A 21,464-nucleotide genomic window follows, 5' to 3' on the forward strand; every position below is an offset into this window, starting at 1 on the left:
AATACATCACCCCTTCCTGCTTATAAATATTAGCAAAATAAATAAATAAAGTTATAGTTAGATATTTCCCTCGAAGGAAGTGTTCACGATAGTGCTCAGACTAACTTTTCAGGTTGGAGAGGGACAGCGCTGACCCAATTGTTACAACAATTCCATGACTGTTTCAGCAAGCTACTGCAGTGAAATCAGGAATATATATATTTTTTACTTAAAAATGTTATCCCACGATTTTGTAACCCATTTTTTCACCCAGTGCCAATTGCCTATGTAATCCTGGGTGCTACTCTCCCTCTGCCAGCCTAGGGAGAGCCCAGAACTGAGCTTGTGCCTCCTTCAAATCCTTGAAATCAGGAATATTAACTGAACACTCCCAGAGCTAAATTAACATACCAGGTTTAGTGTTTTAGTGTTTTAGAGCACTGTTTCTCAAACAGTGGGTCGGGACCCATGTGTGGGTCGCAGAGATGTTTTTATGGGTCGCGAGTAATTACCCCTTTATTTTTTGTTTCATACATTTTGTTTTTAATTATTATCATTTAAAAAAAATGTAAGTTAAAAACAAATTCAAACGTTCAATTCATTAGATCCTTTTAAGAAGTATAGTGAAAATAGCAGATCTACCAGCCCACAACACATCACAATATGACGCATTGTGAGCTTGTAGATTCTTTAAAAAAAGAAGGGGCCACAGAAAGACCCCTGTAGCGACTCCGTCAACAAAGTATATAGGGTTTTAGTAAATAAGGCTGATAAATGCAATGGTGGAAAGGAACTAAGAACATATAGTAAAATACCTCAAAATTGTACTTAAGTACAGCTTAAGTACAATTTACTACTAACATCTCAGAGGCAAATTTTGTACTTTTAGTCCACTACAATTATTTGAAAACTTTAGTCACATAGATTTTGATTATTTTTATTATTACAAAACATACATTACCCACTTCAGCCCTATATACATTTCGGATTTGAAAATAGCTTATCTACAAGCTCACATTGCGTCGCGATGTGACACATTGTGAGCTTGTAGATCTGCTATTTTCAAAAGATTTTGTATACATTTTATACATTTGAAAACTTGTGAAACAGGACATTCGGCACAATGAGTATTTATACTTTTGGTACTTTATACATTTTGATACCAATGCTTTTGTACTTTTACTCAAGTCAATTTTGATTACCGGACGTTTTACTTGAAACAGCGTGTTTCTATATTGCAGTGTAGCCCACTCACTCAATTCTAAATTGGTTCAAGGATTATATCATACTCTTTAGCATATAAAATGAATTGGTGATGGCAACACAATATAATATCAGGATCTGTCTACCTGGCTAGTTGAATGTTGCATATAACTTGGATCAGGTGCAAAGAGGCCCGGTTAGCTTATTGTACAGCTATAATATTATTTTGAATAACACTAATTAACCATTATGTTCACCAGATAACTCACAATACTCATGAATCACCCAACACAAGAATGTAATTGTATAACAAAGATAATAATATGTATTTCACAAACATATGAACTGACTCTCATAAAATAAAACAAAATAATAACAAAACGTTCCCAATTTTTTTTTTAAAGAAAATACCCTGTGGTTTGTTTGACTGGCACCAGCATCGTTGGCGTGCTGTTGTACCTCATAGGAAAATACTCACAGTATAGGTAGACTATGCTCTGTACTCACAGTTCCTTAGAAACCCTTTGCATGAGCTGCAGTGTCTAATCTCCTATAGTTCCAGGTGAGTAGTGTGCTGTAGGCGGACCCAAGTGCACCACTATGTGTGCACGGGGACCCTCTGTATGCAGTGGCAAGCTCTGAGCACTTCTATTGCCACAGCAATGGCCTGAAGCACACTATATCCAAAGGAAAACACACCAACTAATGAACTTTCTATATGCTTTACAACAAATGTATTATTTTTAAATCAATTCTCACATACTTGTAATACACAAACTCACTCAAAACTTGGTGCAAAAAGAAATATCGTCCACACACTCTCTTCTCCCCCCTCAGTCACAACTGTTAGTATGGAACAGCTAAACTTATTTGTGTTTTAGCTTTAGCTTAGCACTAGCTAGGTTATATTAGCTAGGTTTGTGTTTTAGTTTTAGCTTAGCTTTAGCTAGATTTGTGTTTTAGCCTTTAACTCTATGGTTTTAGCTTTAACTTAGCGCCGTTAACTAGGTTACACTGTCAGCAACTGGTTGTGATAGACATCTGACTGAAACACCCAACTCCCATTTTTCCTTACAGGGCTAAACTGGTACAAAACCACACTGACACAAACCCTGTGACTCTTAACTGACTTATTTAAACACTTAATTTGCCTGTTTATCCACTCGTTCTCCTTTCTCTCTTAAAAACTCCAGACTATTCCTCCTCTTTTTCTCAGTAGGTTGGCTCAGGTTGATTGACGCCTCGATCCTTCTTCCATGAAGAAGCAGCAGTAAATCAAATCTAAACCCATCTGTAGGTATCTCAAAATGTAAACAACATTTTACAGTGTACAGTACACACATGTAAACACAATTATAGCAGGGTACTACAAAGTATTGATACTTTTACTTAAGTATATTTTGTTTTGACTTATTTCCACTTCTGGTAATAGGAAGGTTGACTAAGCCCACTCTGGGTTTAGGGCAAAACACAGTACAGAGACTGTGCTTACCAAGGTTTATAAATGACCTGCATGTTGCTGCTGACTCACATCTCACTGTGATACAGTCCGTCATAAACTTATAATCATGGCTGGATTTACTGGGGGAGAGGGTGGGGGAGTTGAGGGGACCATGGTTCTCAAAGTGTTGGGTACAGGGACCCTCATGGTTCGACTGAGGGGGCTCCAAATGGATCCGTACAGGTCCATCATACAGTCTGGAGCACAGAAGCTTGATCAAGCGATAAAGAGCCTCCTCCCCACTTCAATTTCGTCTTACAGTCGCACAAATGTATCATAATATAAATCAAAATCATCAAAGCATATATAGCTTGCATGCTTATATAGCAGAAATGGAAATACATTTTTTATAATGTAAAGACATTATAAAATATATTTTCATGAACGGAAATGACTAACAGATGACAGCTTCCTGCCTCGGATTTCGGGAGGTGTAGCTCTAGACTCTAGAATAGTTGTCTGAATATGCAAGACTTCTGTACAAATGAAATAGAGCACCGAAGTCTGACATCACTGCCGCTATAGAGAGGTGCTTTTTAAGGCAAAATTAATTACATTTTCTACATAAACAGGCTGTATCAAATATGAATGAATATCATAAACGATGCAGAGCCATTTGGAAATAACACCGCGACCCAGAGGGATAGCGTCCTCTAGCGGCAGTGACGTCAGGACTTCGGTGCTCTATAGTGCTTGGCAAGTGTCATCACCACGGGGGGCGTGGCGTAGTAGCTGCAGACATACTTAACTGGTGGGGGTCAATGTTAAGTCAACCTGTTTATCCCCCTAGATGTCCGCCGCTCCAAATGACACTTGACGCCCCCTTCAGGATTTTTTGCTACGCACTATAGTGTCGCTATGAGACCCACAGGGGCAGCATCGACCTGAAGGAGAGATCTCAGCACCATGGACAGTGCATAGCCGTTGGACAGCTGATTCACTCAATCAGCTGTCCAAGGACTATGCTCTGTCCATGGTGCTGAAATGGTGTCTGCCCAAGGTATGTGCCAATTATTGTGCTTAATCAAATGGAAGTGGTTCCACCTGTGAGGTCTGATTAGACAGAATTGGGCTAGGTAAACTGACTGTCACTCATCAGAACGTGCTGCACACTCCAAGGCTTTATTAGGTCAAGCCATAGAGATTTAAGCTAAAATCTTGCTTCTAATACATGGATTTCTTCCGTTCTCAATCCATTTGCATCCAGACAGCTTCAGTTAAACTCTGACTTCCTATAGATACTAGTCAGGCTTCAAAATAAGACTCATGGTGGTATCATAATGTGAAACTAGTAGTATATGATTTGTCAACACAGGTTTTATTCTGACGTCCGCCTAATAGTATGCTGGAAGTCCACAAACTCTCTTAATGGGATTTTATTTGTGGGTTAGTGGGTGTTGTTGTGGCCGTGCATATTATCAATCATATTATTAATAATTATTATTATTGTTAACATCCATCCTGGAACCATTAGGTACTTTGAGGTGTCATGCACAATAGGTTTGAATGGGTTGTTAAGGTATTTTGTTTTGTTAAGTAGGGCAGGATGGATACCCAGACTCTTCTGAAGATAGCCTACACAATGGTCGTGAATGTTATACATCAAATAAAATAAATCATATAAAATGCTAGGATGAATTGCATCTACTTTAAACTTAATCAGGATACACCTGACTGAGTATCCAGATTGCCTCCCAACCACACTTAGTAAAGTATCCCATCTGAATGTGGCCATCCCTGGTTTTATTGCATCCTCTGGTGTCACTTATTTTATTTATTTTTTCATTTTTTTCCCCGCACACATATCAAAAAAATAACCCACACAGCCTTTGACCACCTGGAGAAACCTCTATTTCCCACACCATTGCAGATACCTCATTCATGCTTTTATTACATCTGTATTATTACATTTACAATGTCCCTTTCCTTAGTGTAAAACATGAGTGTGTAAAGTGGGTGAGCTAAAAAGCACTTATAAATAACTTATTTTTTTCTTCGAAATCACATCATTCATTATTATAATAATTGAGAAATGTTTGTTGTTTTTTTGCTGAGAAGCATTTTCTCTGTCATTGCACACTAAAAGGGGTAGTTTTATCTGGGTGGGGAGCTCTTTTTTCCTTCTACAGTGCTTTGAGAATTGCCTTTTAGCGGAATTTAAAAAGAATCTGCAGTGAAATGTCTATTACTTTTAGAATTTACTGCTAAATTGGCCACTTAGGAGGACCTTTTTAGCTTTGTGATTATGGCTCCTGTCTCATGATTATTTAATGCATTCTTATTTGGGCTCATGTTTAATGCAAGGGTTGTGATGAGAGTTTTAAAGTGTGGCATTGTGAGTGAACTTTTGTGTGTGCGTGCATGTGGACTTGATCTTATTTAAAAAGATTTAAAATAGTTAAAACAAAATATATATTTTTGTACGTTTATTCAAGTAAATTTAGAATTTCTGACTTTTACTTGGAACAGAGTATTTCTACATTGCAAACACAATGCACAGAAGGCTGTACACGTGTCAGCAGAGGCCCGGCCTGTGTGTGTGACTTTAATAATGCAACAGCTCCCCTTCTTTGGTCTTTTGTGTTTGAGAGATGACTGGAGGCACTGTGCCACGTTCACTCACCACGGAGCAAGTCACCGGCCCGTGCTGTGGTGTACACACACACATGAGGAGGGAGACACGCACTTACACACACACGCACACGCAGGCACCGTGCCAGCCAAGTTTACCACAGAGCAAGTCACCAAACCATCCTGTGGTACACACATAAGGCTTTGACAATATTGTCTTGTTACAGTCACAGTTTCACACACACACACACACACACACACACACACACACACACACACACACACACACACACACACACACACACACACACACACACACACACACACACACACACACACACACACACACACACACAAACATACACGTACGCATGTGCACGCGCACACACACTGAATCTCCCTCTGGGTCAAAAGGTCTGTCTGTCTGTCTGTCTATCTAAGTCTGTCCACACACACACACACACACACACACACACACACACACACACACACACACACACACACACACACACACACACACACACACACACACACACACACACACACACACACACACACACACACACACACACAGAGCTATTTTCACTATCATTAATATTTGCTGCCATTTTCTGGAATATCTCTGCATTTTGGGGAGAAATGTCTACATTTCAATACAGCGATAAATTGATATTAAAAATAAAAGGGCATTTTAAAAAGCATGTACTTCTGCATACTTCTGCAAATAGGCTACCCTAGTAACTCAAGCACTGTGGTTGAGCACTTTGTCCACCACTGGTGTCAGACAGTGTGTTGCCAGTGGAGGCTGTAGTAGAGCTATATGATGCTTCCTCCACTGGCTTCTAAGACGCCCCAGATGGGATTAGAGAACAGCTTGATTTATGTTCAGCCAGTCAAACCTCCCTGTTGGTAAAGCCTATTAGACCCACGTCTGTTCCAGCACTCTCTCTCTCTCTCTCTCTCAAACACTTTCACGCATGCACGCACGCGCACATGCACCGTTGTCTGTACAGCAGCTGTACATTGTATAGAACTGCAGAGACTGTAAGCCTAGGACCATATTGACTCATCACTCTTCAGGAACGTGTGTGTGTGTGCGTGCGTGTGTGCGTGCATGCGTGCGTGCGTGTGAGAGAGAGACACAGACAGAGAGTTGACGAGTGGAATTCTGCATGACATCCATGTTAATCTCCATGTTTCCTAGGGGTAGTAAAGCATATGAAGACATGCTCATACACAACGGGAGCTGCCAGCCGTTGATTTGCTTGTAATGTGTTGCATTCATCAGTCCTCCTGGCAGGCAGACCCACAGCTGCAGGTTTAGTCATGTCTGTGTTATGCCTGTATAGGTCTGTGTTATGCCTGTATAGGAACAGACAGACAGACAGACAGACAGACAGACAGACAGACAGACAGACAGACAGACAGACAGACAGACAGACAGACAGACAGACAGACAGACAGACAGACAGACAGACAGACACGACTGACAGTGGCCACAACCAGTGGCTCAAGTACTGTACTTAAGTACAATTTTGAGGTACTTTTACTTTACTGGGGACTTGTTCCATTGTGGTCCATGTTTTCAATGAATCAAAATAGCATAACAGCACCAAAATACAATATCATCAACAACTGTAAAACACTGTGTTCAAAGTAGAACAAGGGGAAAATGGGGGGTTTCAGGCCTGTTTTGAAGGAAGCCAGTGATCTGCTTTTTTTAAAGGGATGGTGTCAGGGCATTCCACAGTTTGGTGGCGGTGCAGTAGAAAGATAATTTACCCATGCATGTTTGTTCTATAGGTGGGTAGTACCAGAGTCGCTCCCTTGTGGCAAACACAGTTGGTGGGGTAGGAACCCGGTAATGGCTTGATCAGCAGCAGATGGGGTGATTGGTGGCCGAACAGATACGATGATTGATGACCTCAGGCCTAGAGGATGACAGAGGGAGGTAGAGATAGACAGAACACAAAACCCAGACACAACAAAAAGAAAAATATAGGCTCGAAATCAATCCTACCACTGGGTTATGTGCAGCGTTTCACTTGATGTTGAATCTCAACCAGACAACTGGTGTCTACTGTAATGACAGGAAGATGGCCGCAGAGGGGACACGGTGAAATCAGCATGGGCAGGGCAGGCAGGGGGCACCACAGCCACTATGGCCGTATAGGGCATGTCATTTTTCAAGGGGCACACAGCCAAAGAGAGGGGCAACGACGTCGTGGCCACCATAAAATTCCTGCCCCGGTAGAGATATACAAAAAGTAGTATGGTAACAATAATTGAACAATAATAAAAATTAAGGTAAAACGAATGATTAAAACAGAAAGTAATTAATACGTCTGGCCTGGCCATCTGCACTTGGACTCACTGGGTTAGGATAATGTATGATCCATTAATAGATATAAATAGTCACAAATATCACGTACATTCCATAGTATCACAATCTATCACAATCACCGTTCTGTTTATTGAAGAACTGGAGAGATGGAGACTCCGGTTACCGAACAAACACTCTGTATCAATGATTACTATCAGAAAATGGTGCTTTAACCTTTTAAGAAAAAAAATAATTGTTTCAACCAAAAAATATCACTTAGCCTACTTTTAATTTACCTCTGAGCATGAACAAATGCGTGCGTGCGTGTTTGTGCGTGGTGCCTGTGTGTTTTTGCATGCACTCAAAAGTTCAGGGAATCTGGGGAGGCTTCATTAAGTTAAGGTCAGCCTTGGGTAATGACCTGTGTCTGATGGTGAGACAGGTTTTATAATATTATAATATTATAATATTAAAACTTTCAACTTTCACCACTCTTCTGCTTTGCCTCTCGTCTAATTGAAAGTGCTTATTATCTTTAACGCGGGCAAACGAGACACATGGATCCGAGTCGCTATGAAATCCATTCCGGAAACCATCATACGGACGTTGAATAGAAGAATGAGCTAGAATTATTCAAATCTTAAAAAAAAGAGGCCAGCCTGATAAAACAGCTCTCAGGATGAAAGCTATATTCTGGTAGCAACTGGATAATTGCAGTATACCACCAGAGAGAGAGAGTATTGGAGGAGACACTGACTGGATTGGCTTTACTGTGGTATAATTCAATTCAATTTTATTACAGGGCCAAATCACAACAAGCTGTCTCAGGGCATTTTACATAACTTCGCTGTCGGGCAGAAACCTTGTATGTCCAAAACTATTACTTTTTCACGAAATGGAAGATAAGAAAATGTGTTCCAATGGACGCAATGTAGTTATTTAGTCACAAGCTCTTGATAATACTTTTCATTGGTTCAATATTCATAAAACCCACAGACACACTTAACACCACTTTCACTTTCATATGTTTTCAGATATAGCAAAAATAGCCTATCTACAAGCTCCTCTGCTCTTGTGAGCTTGTATCTCGTTACTTTTGTGCCGCATTTAATTGTCATACGAGGAAGTAGGTCATTATTTTACAAACAAAAGTTGAAATATGGAGATACAAGGTATGATATGAAGCAGAAACCTGGGTTTTCACCCAATAAGCAAGCATTTGGTGACAGCTAGTGGCAAGGGGGGAAAAGAATCCCTTTTAAGGGGAAGCAACCTCAAGCAGACCCAGGCTCTAGGGTGAGCGGCCATCTGCCTCCAGTGGTGGAAGAAGTACTCACATTTTCAACTTGAGTTAAAGTACCAATACCACAATAGTCTATAGTACTTTGTTACTAGTAAAAGTTCTTCACATTTTAAATGAGTAAAAGTACAAAAGTATTGGCATCAAAGTAAAAGTATGATCTGGTACCACCCACCCATAAAACAAACATGGGCAAATTCTCCTTCTACAGCACTGCCACCCAGGTTTGGAATAGTCTAACCCCATCCCTCAAAAAATGCAGTTCGCTGGGCTCATTTAAAACAGCCTTAAAAACTCACCTTTCTGGAGGCCAAAGGAGGAGGTAGTACCATTTTCCTGTTAGACAGACGACCCCCCCCCCCACCTTTTGTACATATGTTATGTTATTTTTTTTCTGCATTCTTTGTTTTGATTGTACATATAGTGTTATTCTTTTCTGTATTTTTGTGTTGATATTTGAACTGTTTGTTACTTGCTACTATATATGTCTATTAATTGAATACCAAGGACCCCAATGGAAACAAGACCGCAAGGACTTTTTTGGACGGAGTTTAGACAAAGTATTATAAATGTAATTGTGCTGTTTACATGTTTTGCCTAATAAAACATTCAATCAATCAATCAAACTCATTATGCAGAAAGTCTTCAAATGTAGATTTTTTTTGTGAAAATAGCAGATCTACAAGTTCGTATATCGGCTATTTTCAAATAGCTGAAATACAAAATGGGGCTTAATTGGTTAATGTATATGTTTTGTCTTAATAATCCAAATATGCAAAGTGACTAAAGCTGTCAAATAATTGTAGTGGTGTAAAAAGTACAATATTTGACTCTGAGATGTAGTGGAGTAGAAATATAAAGTATATTTAAACAAATTAAGTAAAAAATACTTCAACAATTTACAGTACGGTACTTAAGTAAATGTACATAGCTACTGTTGGTGACATTGGCAAGGGGGGAAAAATCCCCTGTAAAGGGAAGAAACCTCAAGCAGAACCAGGCTCTCTAGGGTGAGCGGCCATCTGCCTCTACCGCATATGCGTACAGTACATCCATGACTTGATATACCGGGGCTCTATATATGGCTCAGCCATTACCCAGGGGCCGCAGTCAGTGTGTTGTCTAAAAATATGGACATTTATCATCCACAGTCAGTGTAGACACATCAATATTTCAGTCCTCCGTTGTATGCAGTTTATGTAACCCGCATGACTCAGACAGGTTCATGTGTACCATATGGGCTGTACCCGAGCAGGCCAATAATAATGGTGGACTTTGTTTTATTTGCCCAGCCTATTTTTATACATAGAATGCAGACAAATCTGTCCATGCACTATTCAATTCTATATTTTATGCATTTCTACAGTTGGGGAATGCAAGAATAACTTTAGGCCTAGAATAATGTAAAATAGGGGTCTTCAACAGGCGGTCCGGGAATCCTAGGGGGTCCTCAGAGTTAAAGGGGGGCAACCAAATGTTTGTGTGATAGGAACTTTTTTTTTTACATTAACCACTTGAACCCTAGAATTCCTTTTCTGGTTTTCTATCTGTGGCACCACAAAATGGCCGCCACTGTATATGCCCTATAGGATAAATGTGAGCCTTCCAGGCACGCACAGTCATATTGTGAATACAGAAGGAGCTATTGTCAGATGAAATGTTTGTTTACGTTTTTATTTTCCTTCTCCATGAAGCAAGAGCCCGGTTTGACTGTTTCTGAGAGCTGAGCTGAACACTGAGCGACGTGTCACAAAGTCAGGAGGAGGGAGACTGTCACCAAGGTTATAATAGTTTTGGATTTTTCATTATAGTTTAGTTTTAGTTAGTTTTGACATTTTTTTTTCTAATTCAGTTAGTTTTAGTTAGTTTTGACCGAAAAAAAATCTAATTCAGTTAGTTTTAGTTAGTTTTGACCGAAAAAAATCTAATTCAGTTCGTTTTAGTTAGTTTTCAGAGAGGGTTTGCTAGTTTTTATTTAGTTTCTATTTTTGTGAGAAAGCTTAGTTTTAGTTTAGTTTTTATTAGTTTTAGTGTTAGTTTTAGTTTTTTTTCATACTTTAGGTTTTTTGTCAGGTGCAGGATTCAAAAGGTCAAAGTAAGTATTGTGTGATAAAACTAAAACAAAAGATACCATTTAAAAATATATATTATTCAGTTACTGTTTGACAATCAACCATCCACACAACAGTCCACAAGATAGCAGCCTTAAGTGCAACATGTACTGTGTGCCTGGTATAAATCAAAATAGCCATACAATATATGAACATAAACCCTTTCATGACAAACACAGGGTCCAGGGGTCTCAGGTTTCTGAGGTGCTCAGAGAGGCTGCCTTGTCAAGGTACTCGCTATCAGTGGTGGAAAAAGTACTCACATTTGTTACTTAAGTAAAAGTATCAATACTGCAATGTAGAAATACTCTGTTACAAGTAAAAGTCCGGAATTCAAAATGTACTTGAGTAAAAGCACAAAAGTATTGGTATCAAAATTACAAACAAAGGTAAAAGTACTCATTATGCAGAATGTCCCATTTCACAAGTTTTCAAAATGTAGGCTATAAAAGGTAAACAAATCTTTTGAAAAAAGCAGATCTACAAGCTCACCAAAGCATTGTGAGCTTGTAGATCGGCTATTTTCAAATGGCCGAAATGAAGTGGGTATAATGTATGTTTTGTAATAATAATCAAAATACCTACAAAGTAACTAATAACTAAAGTTTTCAAATAATTGTAGTGGAGTAAAAGTACCATTATTACCTCTGAGAGATGTAGTGGAGTAGAAGTAAAAATACAGAAAATTGGAAATACTCCAGTAAAGCAAAATTACCTCAAAATTGTACTTAAGTGGGCTACAGTAGGCTACTTGAGTAAATGTACTTAGTTACTTTACACTGTGGACCGTGGGGTTTTTCCCCTTGATAATTGCTCCACATTGTATCACCCGTTTGCACTACAAGGCAATTGTTATTGTCTTTCTTGCTGTTGTATTCAAATAAATCCCATATAGGACCATATTTCTCCCAACTTGTTTCTCCGTCGCCATTATAAAGTAACGTGCAGTGCCGTGCAGTCAGTCAGTCAGTGCTGCTCACGTGCTACGATGCACATTGAAAACAACCGGAGTAACTCGCCCCAAAACACGCTCGCCCCCAATTCTTTCGCGTACCAGTGATTCTAATACCGCCGGATTTGCCCTGGGGCGACGGTGTTTTGGGGCGACTACGTCAGCGGACCAACGGTGACTGCAACTGATGTAGAACTGCGCAGGGGAAATTAATCAAATTAATTTAAATCTAAAAGGCTTATAGATATTGACAAAAACTAAAACGAAGGGCATTTTGACTATAATTTCAGTTAGTTTTAGTTAGTTTTGTAAACACACAATATAGTTTCAGTTAGTTATCGTTTTTCTTGTAAACACACAATATAGTTTCAGTTAGTTATCGTTTTTCTTTTTTCTTTTAGTTTTTATTTAGTTTAGTTAACTGAAATGTTTTTTCACCTTTAGTTTTCGTTATTTCGTTAGTTTTAGTTAACTATAATAACCTTGACTGTCACTCGTTTCAGCATTTGAGGAATCATGACCCTCAAGAGCAGAAATCCCCTTGGGAGAAAAGGAGACAGAGGAGATACTAGTGAGATTAGAGAAAGAGAGAGAGAGAGAGAGAGAGAGAGAGAGAGAGAGAGAGAGAGAGAGAGAGAGAGAGAGAGAGAGAGATATGACAGTGCAGACCGGGGGAGAATAGCTACCTAGACAGATCTCAGAGGAGGAATGGCTAATTACTCTCCCAGCATGGACAGGAAAACGGCAGAAAACGCTGAACCGCAGAGCCGAGGACGACAGGGAGGAGAAGAAAGGGGAACTCAAGAGTGTGGAGGCGGTGAGGAGCGAGTGGAGCGGGAGGATGAAGACAGGAACGGAACACAAATAGGAAGAAGAAGAAGAAGAAGAAGAAGAAGGGAATTTTCTTTAGAGAATTGCATGCGTACTGCACGAGGAAAGGCAACTTAAGAGCAAGAGCAAGTGCAGGGGGAAGAGACAGCGATAGCTATACTTATGGGCTGTTGAGAGTGTTGTTAACTGGGTACGACAATGACAGGATAAAGGCGATGTCTTGGCGCTCCCGGAAGCTTGTTAAAAGCTCCACATTGTTACTAATAGGATGGAGGAACCGTGGAAAATAGATTTAGCTTTAAAACTGTGCCTGTCCGTGTCCAAGGCCTGGAGATTGGGCTGCCTTGGGAAATTAATGGCACTTATTGTCCTTATCACTTCTGTGTAAGACTGCACAAACTCACACGCTCATTATTGGAAAATTACCGGGAGGGGAATGGGGAGGGGGGGGATTAGACTCTGCTAGACCAGTGGTTCTCAAAGTGGGGTCCTTGGGACTAACCATTAGGTAGTCCCTGGCTAATGGTTACAGGAACCAAATGGACCCTTACAGATCTGCAACTCTGAGAGTGTGCAAATGGATGGGGGTGTCTGTGCTGCATACCAAACTGGGGGTCCTTGAAATTAAAATAATGTTTGAAAATGTTTGTGCTAATAGACCAGTGCTAACCGAGACCGAGGTATCTTTAAAAGATGTTGGTTTTGGGGTGCCACCATAATTATGCTCCTTGTGAGCATGACGACTTGCATGTCCCTCCTCTCTCTCTCTATACTGCCAAAAATAAGTCTTTAAAAAAAAGGTGTCGGTCCACTTTGCCGCCATCTTGGTTAATGGCTTCGGACAGGCAGTGATTTTTGACTAACAAGACAAGACACCTGTCTCTTTGAATGTGGAGCTGTAAATGTAGAACTCTCTGGCATAAATATTAAATAAGTTTCCTATCTCAGAACTGGCAAACTAAAAGAAAAAAAAAACATAGCCACTTGAGCAACCCATTGTGATTGTGATTACCGAATCCCTCTTAACGATTTACGATTCACCAATTCCTCTTACCTATTCCTGTAGGCTGAGGAGAGGTTTCAGCACCAAAGACAAGTAGTGGAAGGAAGGTACATGTATGTGCCTGTTTGCGTTATAACACAACTTGATATGATGACACCTGCGGTCTGATTGCCAGAGTGGTGACAGCCTTGGTCAGACCAACCCAGCCCTACAAGTGTTTGCTGAACCTCTCCTCAGCTGAAACTCACTCCCTTGGTGAATGGACACAGGCTCGGGCGGTAAGCAATACACAGTCCAACAGTTAACCCTAAATGGCTTGTTTAAGACTTCAAACCCTAACCTTAACCCTAACCCTAATAGAAACAGAAACCACTAATTGTGTTTTCTATTCTCTTCCCTAGGCACCATAGGGCTCTTCATGGCTCTTCATGGCTCTTCATGGTGCGTGCGTGCGTGCGTGTGTGTGTGTGTGCGCGCGCGCGCGTGTGCGCGTGCGTGTGTGTGTGTGTTTCATTATACTTTTATTATAATGCAGTGATTCCCTGATTACTACTGCAAAAATAATTATACAACACTATTATTACAACTTGTACAACTATTATTTCAACTTAACCACTACAACAATATAATTATATACATGTAGATATGCACCTACAGGGTGGACGTTCAACAGTGGAGAATGCATGGGCATCCTTAACAATAAACCTTGTAACGGCACGATGGCGACTCTTTCGTCGTCATCCTCCCAGCTGCTGCCAGCGTGAAAGGAGTGACCTGCTGACTGACAGATTGATTTTGTTTGTTAATTTATTGCTCTAGTTAACGTTATTCATAAAACATCAGACAAACGTAATGTCCGTCATTAGTGTTCTAGTAACAGGAACACCACAAACAGCAGTTGTAGTACAAGCCGAGTGAAATGGACATTTCAAGTTCCGTAGATAGTACATGTTCTAATGTTAGTAGGCTACTATATATTACTAGCCTAAAAACAGTGAAGCGGCTGCAGAGTTGGCTTCACTGTTACATATTTTCGGAGACTCCGACACGGTACATTGACTTAGATTAACCTTTTGTTGCTGTTGGAGAGGTTTACTTAAAGTCGACGTGCTACCACCTTTGCACGAACATATTGCACTGCATTTCATGCACTTTGCATGCTTATTTACACCTCACAAGTACAACCACACTTGTGAGGATTTTTGTCTGTTCGATATGCTGCTGTGCTGACTTTATCACTTCGTCTCACTCGAAGGACGCTGGCATTCTGATCCTAGATCAGTGGGCGTATCCACCCCACTCACACACGTGTAGATGGCGTGACGTCACCACAGTCGCTTGCATGCACACAGCTGAGCCAAAATGAAGACAGAAATTCCAGGAACCGTTTGCAGGAACCGTTAATGCAAATACGATGGAACCGGCTCTGGTTCTTCAATCTCGGAACCGGGTCGGAAAAAGAACCGGTTCCGGGTCCCAACCCTAGTTGTGAGCTTGTTGAACTGCTAATTACACAATTTTTCTTTATTTGGGAAACATTTCACCACCGGCACACACTACTATTTAATCAGTACAGTATGTACAATTATATGTTAATGAGGAAAACCTCCATTGTAACACTTGGACTAGACATGACAGAAGAATCCATATACACACATCTCAAAAACGTTTAACTATTCTCTCAACTTTTGAAAGTGCTGCTCAGACAAAACAGAGGAGGAAAAAAAACGCACGCAAATACGTCTCAGCATATGGTCGAATGGCAGGCAAACAATAAAAGATGCAACTTCTTCAGTCACAACACACACACACACACACACACACACACACACACACACACACACACACACACACACACACACACACACACACACACACACACACACACACACACACACATTCCAGACAGATACACCAAGCCTGGGATGTTTGTTGGCAGAATAAACCCTGGAGTATCGCACGTCGTCTTACTGAGTGGTCCCTGGACAGCCTTTGTTGAAACTGTACTGAGAATTGTACAGTAGGTGATGTAACATCACACATACACTCACACACGCACGCACAAATGCACGCACGCACGCATATTAGAGCCCTAGTAGTGAGACAGCTAAAACCAAACAAGCGCAAACATGCTACTTTAACCCATTAAAACCGAGAAAGCATCTGTGTCATTTTATACTTTGGCTATTCAAAAATAGTAGATGTACAAGCTCATAGCGCGACACTTAGTGCCGCACTATGAGCTTGTAGATCTACTATTTTTGTGTGTGAGTGAGTGAGTGAGTGAGTGAGTGAGTGAGTGAGTGGGTGGGTGGGTGGGTGAGTGGGTGAGTGAGTGAATGATTAGTGAGTGAGTAGGCCCATTATACTGCATGTATTTTGTACACATAAACACAGCACAGGCATAGAATAAGAATGTCTCATGCATGCTGTCTAATTGGAGTCATTGACAAACTCCGACTGCAAGGTGGCTAATATGCTAGCTTCTCCCCATCACCCCATCTTTCTAAAGTATTCAAACAAAGAGGAAAGGCAAAAGAATGTGAGGTGAATGATTATATGGAAAATGGAAAATGATTATAATATACTTAAAATATATATATATATTTATGTGCTCAATATGTTGCCTTTTCAAACAGAAAAGGTGTTTATAGTATATTGTGCTCAATATGTTTCATTGTCAGACAGATGTATTTGGCTAGTTAGTTCTCTTATCTTATGTGCACATGATGGCAGAGCATTCCATTCTGTTGAAGCTCCAATGCAGCTAAGATCAAGATTATAACAATAAGTCTTAGAATATGCTTGGGAACCAGGTGTGTGTGTAACATTAAACTTGTATTAATCTTTATTGATTCATCTCACCCAGTGTTTGTGGCAAATATTAGAAGTGTTCATTGGGATTTTCATGACAATTCTTGTTGACAAGGATTGTCCAGGTATGGTGGAATTCTGGATCAATCAGTAATTGATGAGGCAAGAGGAGATCAATAATCTAGGCGGTGACGGTTATGCTTTAATGTACATGATATCATGGGGAGAAGTACATTAGACAGTCTAACACAGATCGATGGTAAAGTTGTTCTGCCGACGAGCACAGGGCTCAGACCATTGTTATACTAGCTGCTGCAAGGACAAGCTGAACCGTCATCGTCGCCAACCTATGAATGATGCCTTGACTTCGAGAGAAGGATCCACCCGGAAATGACGTCATCTAAAACATTTTCACCCCGTCCGCTACAATGTTATCAGATTTATAAAAATACATTTATCTCTGATTTCTTTTCCCAGATTGCGTTTTCGGTGAAAATGAGCTATATTCAACTGCCGATAACTACAGAACGGACGTTCACAGTTACAATGTATTTTTTTCCCGTGGAAAGAGAGACTCGTCTTTCCGCGAGACATTGTTTGTTTACACCCGGGTTGAAAAGAAAATTCTCTGGATCGTCAAAAAGACTTACAATAAGGTAAAACCACTGGCAGTGGCGGATGAATTAAATCATTAATACCTGGCAATGAATGTGTTAAGTAATCTAACAACGGGTACAACAGGTATTGCAATAACTGAAGGGGCAGCCATTTCGAATAGGAATCACACTAGCACATAATAATGACAGATAATGCAATGAAGGCTTTCACGTCATATGGTTTGTTTGGTAGATCGCCATGGTTGCGTAGTAAGTTTGGTTTGCCATCACTGCTGTTCTGACATCATGAGAAACTCCATACTTGGGCGTGGTTGATCTGGAGCTCCATATATGGAGCCGGTGGAGACATCTAGTGCTGACATCATGCTGATGTGAAGCTCCATGGATATAGCTGACTCATCATGACATCAGGGATGTCACTGGCATCCAGCCAAGCACTGTATAAATGGTTGCAGTCCCGCCATGACATCAGGTGCAAACAGTGTTTCCTTGAATCTACCACCATGTCTATAAGACTAGAAACTTCAAGACTCTCGACCAGCAGAGTCCAGCACCTTCTGTATAAACCAGGATATTTGGCCTTACAACCCAAATACCTCTGAATTGTAGATCTCTTGTGGACGTTGTGGAAGACCATATTTGGGCAACGGTTTGTGCTACATCTGTGCTACATCATGCCCAAGGCATAGAGGCCTAAAGCCTTACAGCAGTTGAAAGGATCAGATTAGATAACTCCAACCGGCATTGAGTTGTACTAGTGTAGTAGTGATTTTTCCCTCTATCCACTGAGGAATGTCAAGAGAGCTCACCCAGCACAGAATCCAAAAGATTTGGATTCCATCCAATGATGACAAACCGATGGTCTGCGGGAGATCTGGTTGGGGACCACACCTGGCTAAGCCCCCCACTGTCGTAGTCATGGTGGGTCTGCCAGGCCGAGGTAAGACCTCCATGTCCAGACAAATCTCCCGTTACCTCAACTGGATCGGTATCCCCACCAAGGTCTTCAATCTTGGAGAATATCGTAGAGCGGCAGTTAAGCACTACAGCTCCTATGACTTCTTCAAGCCTGACAATGAGAGCGCTGTGGAAATCAGACAGGAATGTGCCATAAATGCATTGAGGGATCTCAAGTCCTACTTAACCGAGGGCGGCGGGCAGGTTGCGGTGTATGATGCCACCAACACCACACGAAAACGACGAGGGATGATCCTCCAGTTTGCCGGCGAGAACTGCTTCAAGATCTTCTTCATCGAGTCAGTGTGCGACGATGCCAGTGTCATTGCTTCTAACATCATGGAAGTTAAGGCGGTGTTATGTCCAGACTACCAGAACACTAACAGAACGGACGTCATGTTGGATTTCCAGAAGAGGATTGAATGTTACAAAGCCTGTTACCAACCTTTAGACCCTGAAAATCATGAAAGGGATCTGTCCATCATCAAAGTGATTAATGCGGGCCAGCGGTTCATAGTCAACCGGATACAGGACCACGTCCAGAGTAAGATTGTGTACTACCTCATGAACCTTCACGTACGGCCCCACACCATCTACCTGTGTCGTCACGGAGAGAGCCTGGACAACCTGCGGGGACGCCTGGGTGGAGATTCTGACCTCTCGCCGCGGGGCATCAAGTTTTCGACCGCCCTGGCGCGGTTTGTGAAGATGCAGAACCCGAAAGATCTGAAGGTTTGGACCAGCCAGAAACGTCGCTGCATCCAGACTGCCAAAGACTTGAATGCACCCTACGAACAGTGGAAGGCCCTAAACGAGTTAAATGCCGGGGTGTGCGAGGAGATGACGTACGACGAGGTGAAGGATACATACCCAGAGGAATTTGCGCTGAGAGACAAAGAGAAGTACTATTACCGCTACCCCATGGGGGAGTCCTACCAGGACATGGTCCAGCGTCTTGAGCCAGTGATTCTGGAGCTGGAGAGGCATGAGAACGTTCTGGTCATCTGCCACCAGGCTGTCATGCGCTGCCTCCTGGCGTACTTCCTAGACAAGGATGCAGATGAGATGCCCTACCTAAAGTGTCCCCTCCACACAGTGCTGAAACTCACCCCCCTCGCCTATGGGTGGAACGTGGAGTCGATCTCGCTCAATGAAGAGCCAGTGAAGATAATAGATCTACAAGCTCACAACACGTCTCTACACACACAGCTGTGAGCTTGTAGATGTTTCCCCATTTGATGTACCCCTGTCAACGAAGTATATTATACGTAAGTAGTAAGTAAGCCATATTTATAGTATAGAGCCTTGCAAACCTTGCAAAACATAATTTAGATACAAAGTGCTGTGCAATGAGCAAACAAATCACTGAGGTTAAGATTAAAGCATAATAAACATTCAAGGTTATTCAAAGGAGTAATGTTTTTTTGTTAAAATGTAATAAATCTATATTCTGATATCAATCATTGCTATAGTGTGTTATAGATTAGTTATAGCTACGTACTAGTTATAGGCCCTCACATCTAGAGTCCGGGCCGCTATGCGGCCGTCGCACCGCCAATCAGACCAATATGTCCGAGTCATAGTGTCGGAGCCTTTGTCAGAGTACCTGTTGTGCCCGTCTGTCTGTGTCCCTTTTATGCCCATATATGGAGATCCCTGATGTCATCAGTACATGTCCATATCCGAACTACTCGACCGCTGCATGCGCCAAGTTTGAATTTGGTCGGTCCCATATATATATATGCACATTACCATATTACCATACCTATTATATGGGCATAGCAGTCGGATCTGTGGCTCTGGACAACGAGATCCTTGTCCCCTTTATGTCCATATATGGAGATCGCTAATCTCTCAAGAACAGATTCTGCTCTGCATTTGAATCTGTCGGGGGGTGCCTTCAGATCAGGAAGCAGAACGCGCTTTACCCAATCAAATGTAGTGGCCGGGATTCACATGTCCGTCGATCCTTCCCCACTCGAAACAAACCGAAACTAATTTACCAATAGCGTCCTCGGAGCAGACAAAACCACGGAAAGATATTCACATTTTAACTTACTCTTTCATCATAGAAACAAGTGGGCTTATAACCAAAACGATCCATGTTCTCTGGGAGAAGTGGTGTTAGTGTTCCGTGTAGAAATATTGTTAGTGGGAATGAAAACATTGTCGCACCACCGGAAATGATGCGCTGAAGGCAGACCAAAACCCTGGTTTCCTTGCGCACGTGTGCTACGTCAACTTCCTCCCAGAGCCAACTGAGACAGTCAAAAACAGCAGAGGGCGCTGTTTCTCCTTTTCATTTGGCGATGGGTTCCCAGATTGGGAGATCGCTGATGTCATCAGTATATCCATATATGGGCATGACGACATCTGTGCCCATATATGGAGCTGACTGATTTGTTTGTGCCTGATGCCATGGCGACACATTGAGGTTAGACAACACACACCATATTTAGGCATAGCTGCATTGGGAACTCCTTATATGGTTATGGTTGAGTCTGAGTGGCATGAGCGTGACGTCAGAGGTCTGCCTTAAGCCAATTTTAATCTCCAATTTTTATTCTCCAGCTCATTAAAAAAGTACATTTTCAGGTTGGTTGGGTTGCCAATTTCAGGAGAGTACCAGCTACAATTTTATAGTGTTCCAGTTGTGCAATACTCCTTGTTACGTATTTTGTATTTTGTTTAATTAGTGTATGGATTCATTATGATTATTTGGTATTTTGCATTGTATCCTGTGTTATTTCCTATGTTCTGAAGTGGAGTGAGAGGTGGAGATTGGAGGCTGTTGATTTCCAAATGGCAGACACCTGCCTGTGTCTGACTGTCTGTTGATCACTGGAGGCTGCCAGCTGCCTGTGGGAATTTGTCCCTCCACCAATTGGCCGGCTGTGATGAGGCTGAGGACTCCTATGCAGTGGATTGGTTGGGGGCCACTGGCCTCCTACTATAAAGCTCACTCACAAACAATGCTGATCGGAGTACTGTCAGCCTAACAGCAGCAGAAAATCAACCCCTCTGTTCTCTCACACAAACAAAACCTATTTCTTCATGTGTGCCTTTAGTATGCTTCTGTTTAGATCTGTTGTTTAGGTTCCTTTGTGATACATTTTGTTCATTTTTACCTTTGTGTTTGTTGATAAATATATATTCAGTTAATTAAATTCCGTGTCCGTTTAGTTATTATGTTACGGCCTTTATACCCCTAGACTAAGGGTCGTAACACTCCTGTTTTCCGATGTACTCATGTTTAGCTTCCCACTGCAGCTTCCTTCAAGCACAGATATCATACTATTAGT

The 21,464-nt window shown here is 41.4% G+C and overlaps 1 protein-coding gene across 1 annotated transcript; it reads left to right on the forward strand.

Annotated features, from left to right (window-relative positions):
- Positions 1–17,997: 17,997 nt before the first annotated feature.
- LOC308100523 (6-phosphofructo-2-kinase/fructose-2,6-bisphosphatase 3-like) lies at positions 17,998–19,377 on the forward strand (the record flags this gene model as incomplete). The annotated part of the gene is made up of 1 exon (XM_080449589.1): positions 17,998–19,377. One exon carries the CDS (start codon positions 17,998–18,000, stop codon positions 19,375–19,377), a length of 1,380 nt encoding a protein of 459 aa, XP_080305715.1.
- Positions 19,378–21,464: the final 2,087 nt, after the last annotated feature.

Source organism: Gymnoscopelus braueri (genome assembly GCF_963280865.1).
Source record: "Gymnoscopelus braueri genome assembly, chromosome: 14".
NCBI classification, from domain to species: Eukaryota; Metazoa; Chordata; class Actinopteri; order Myctophiformes; family Myctophidae; genus Gymnoscopelus; species Gymnoscopelus braueri.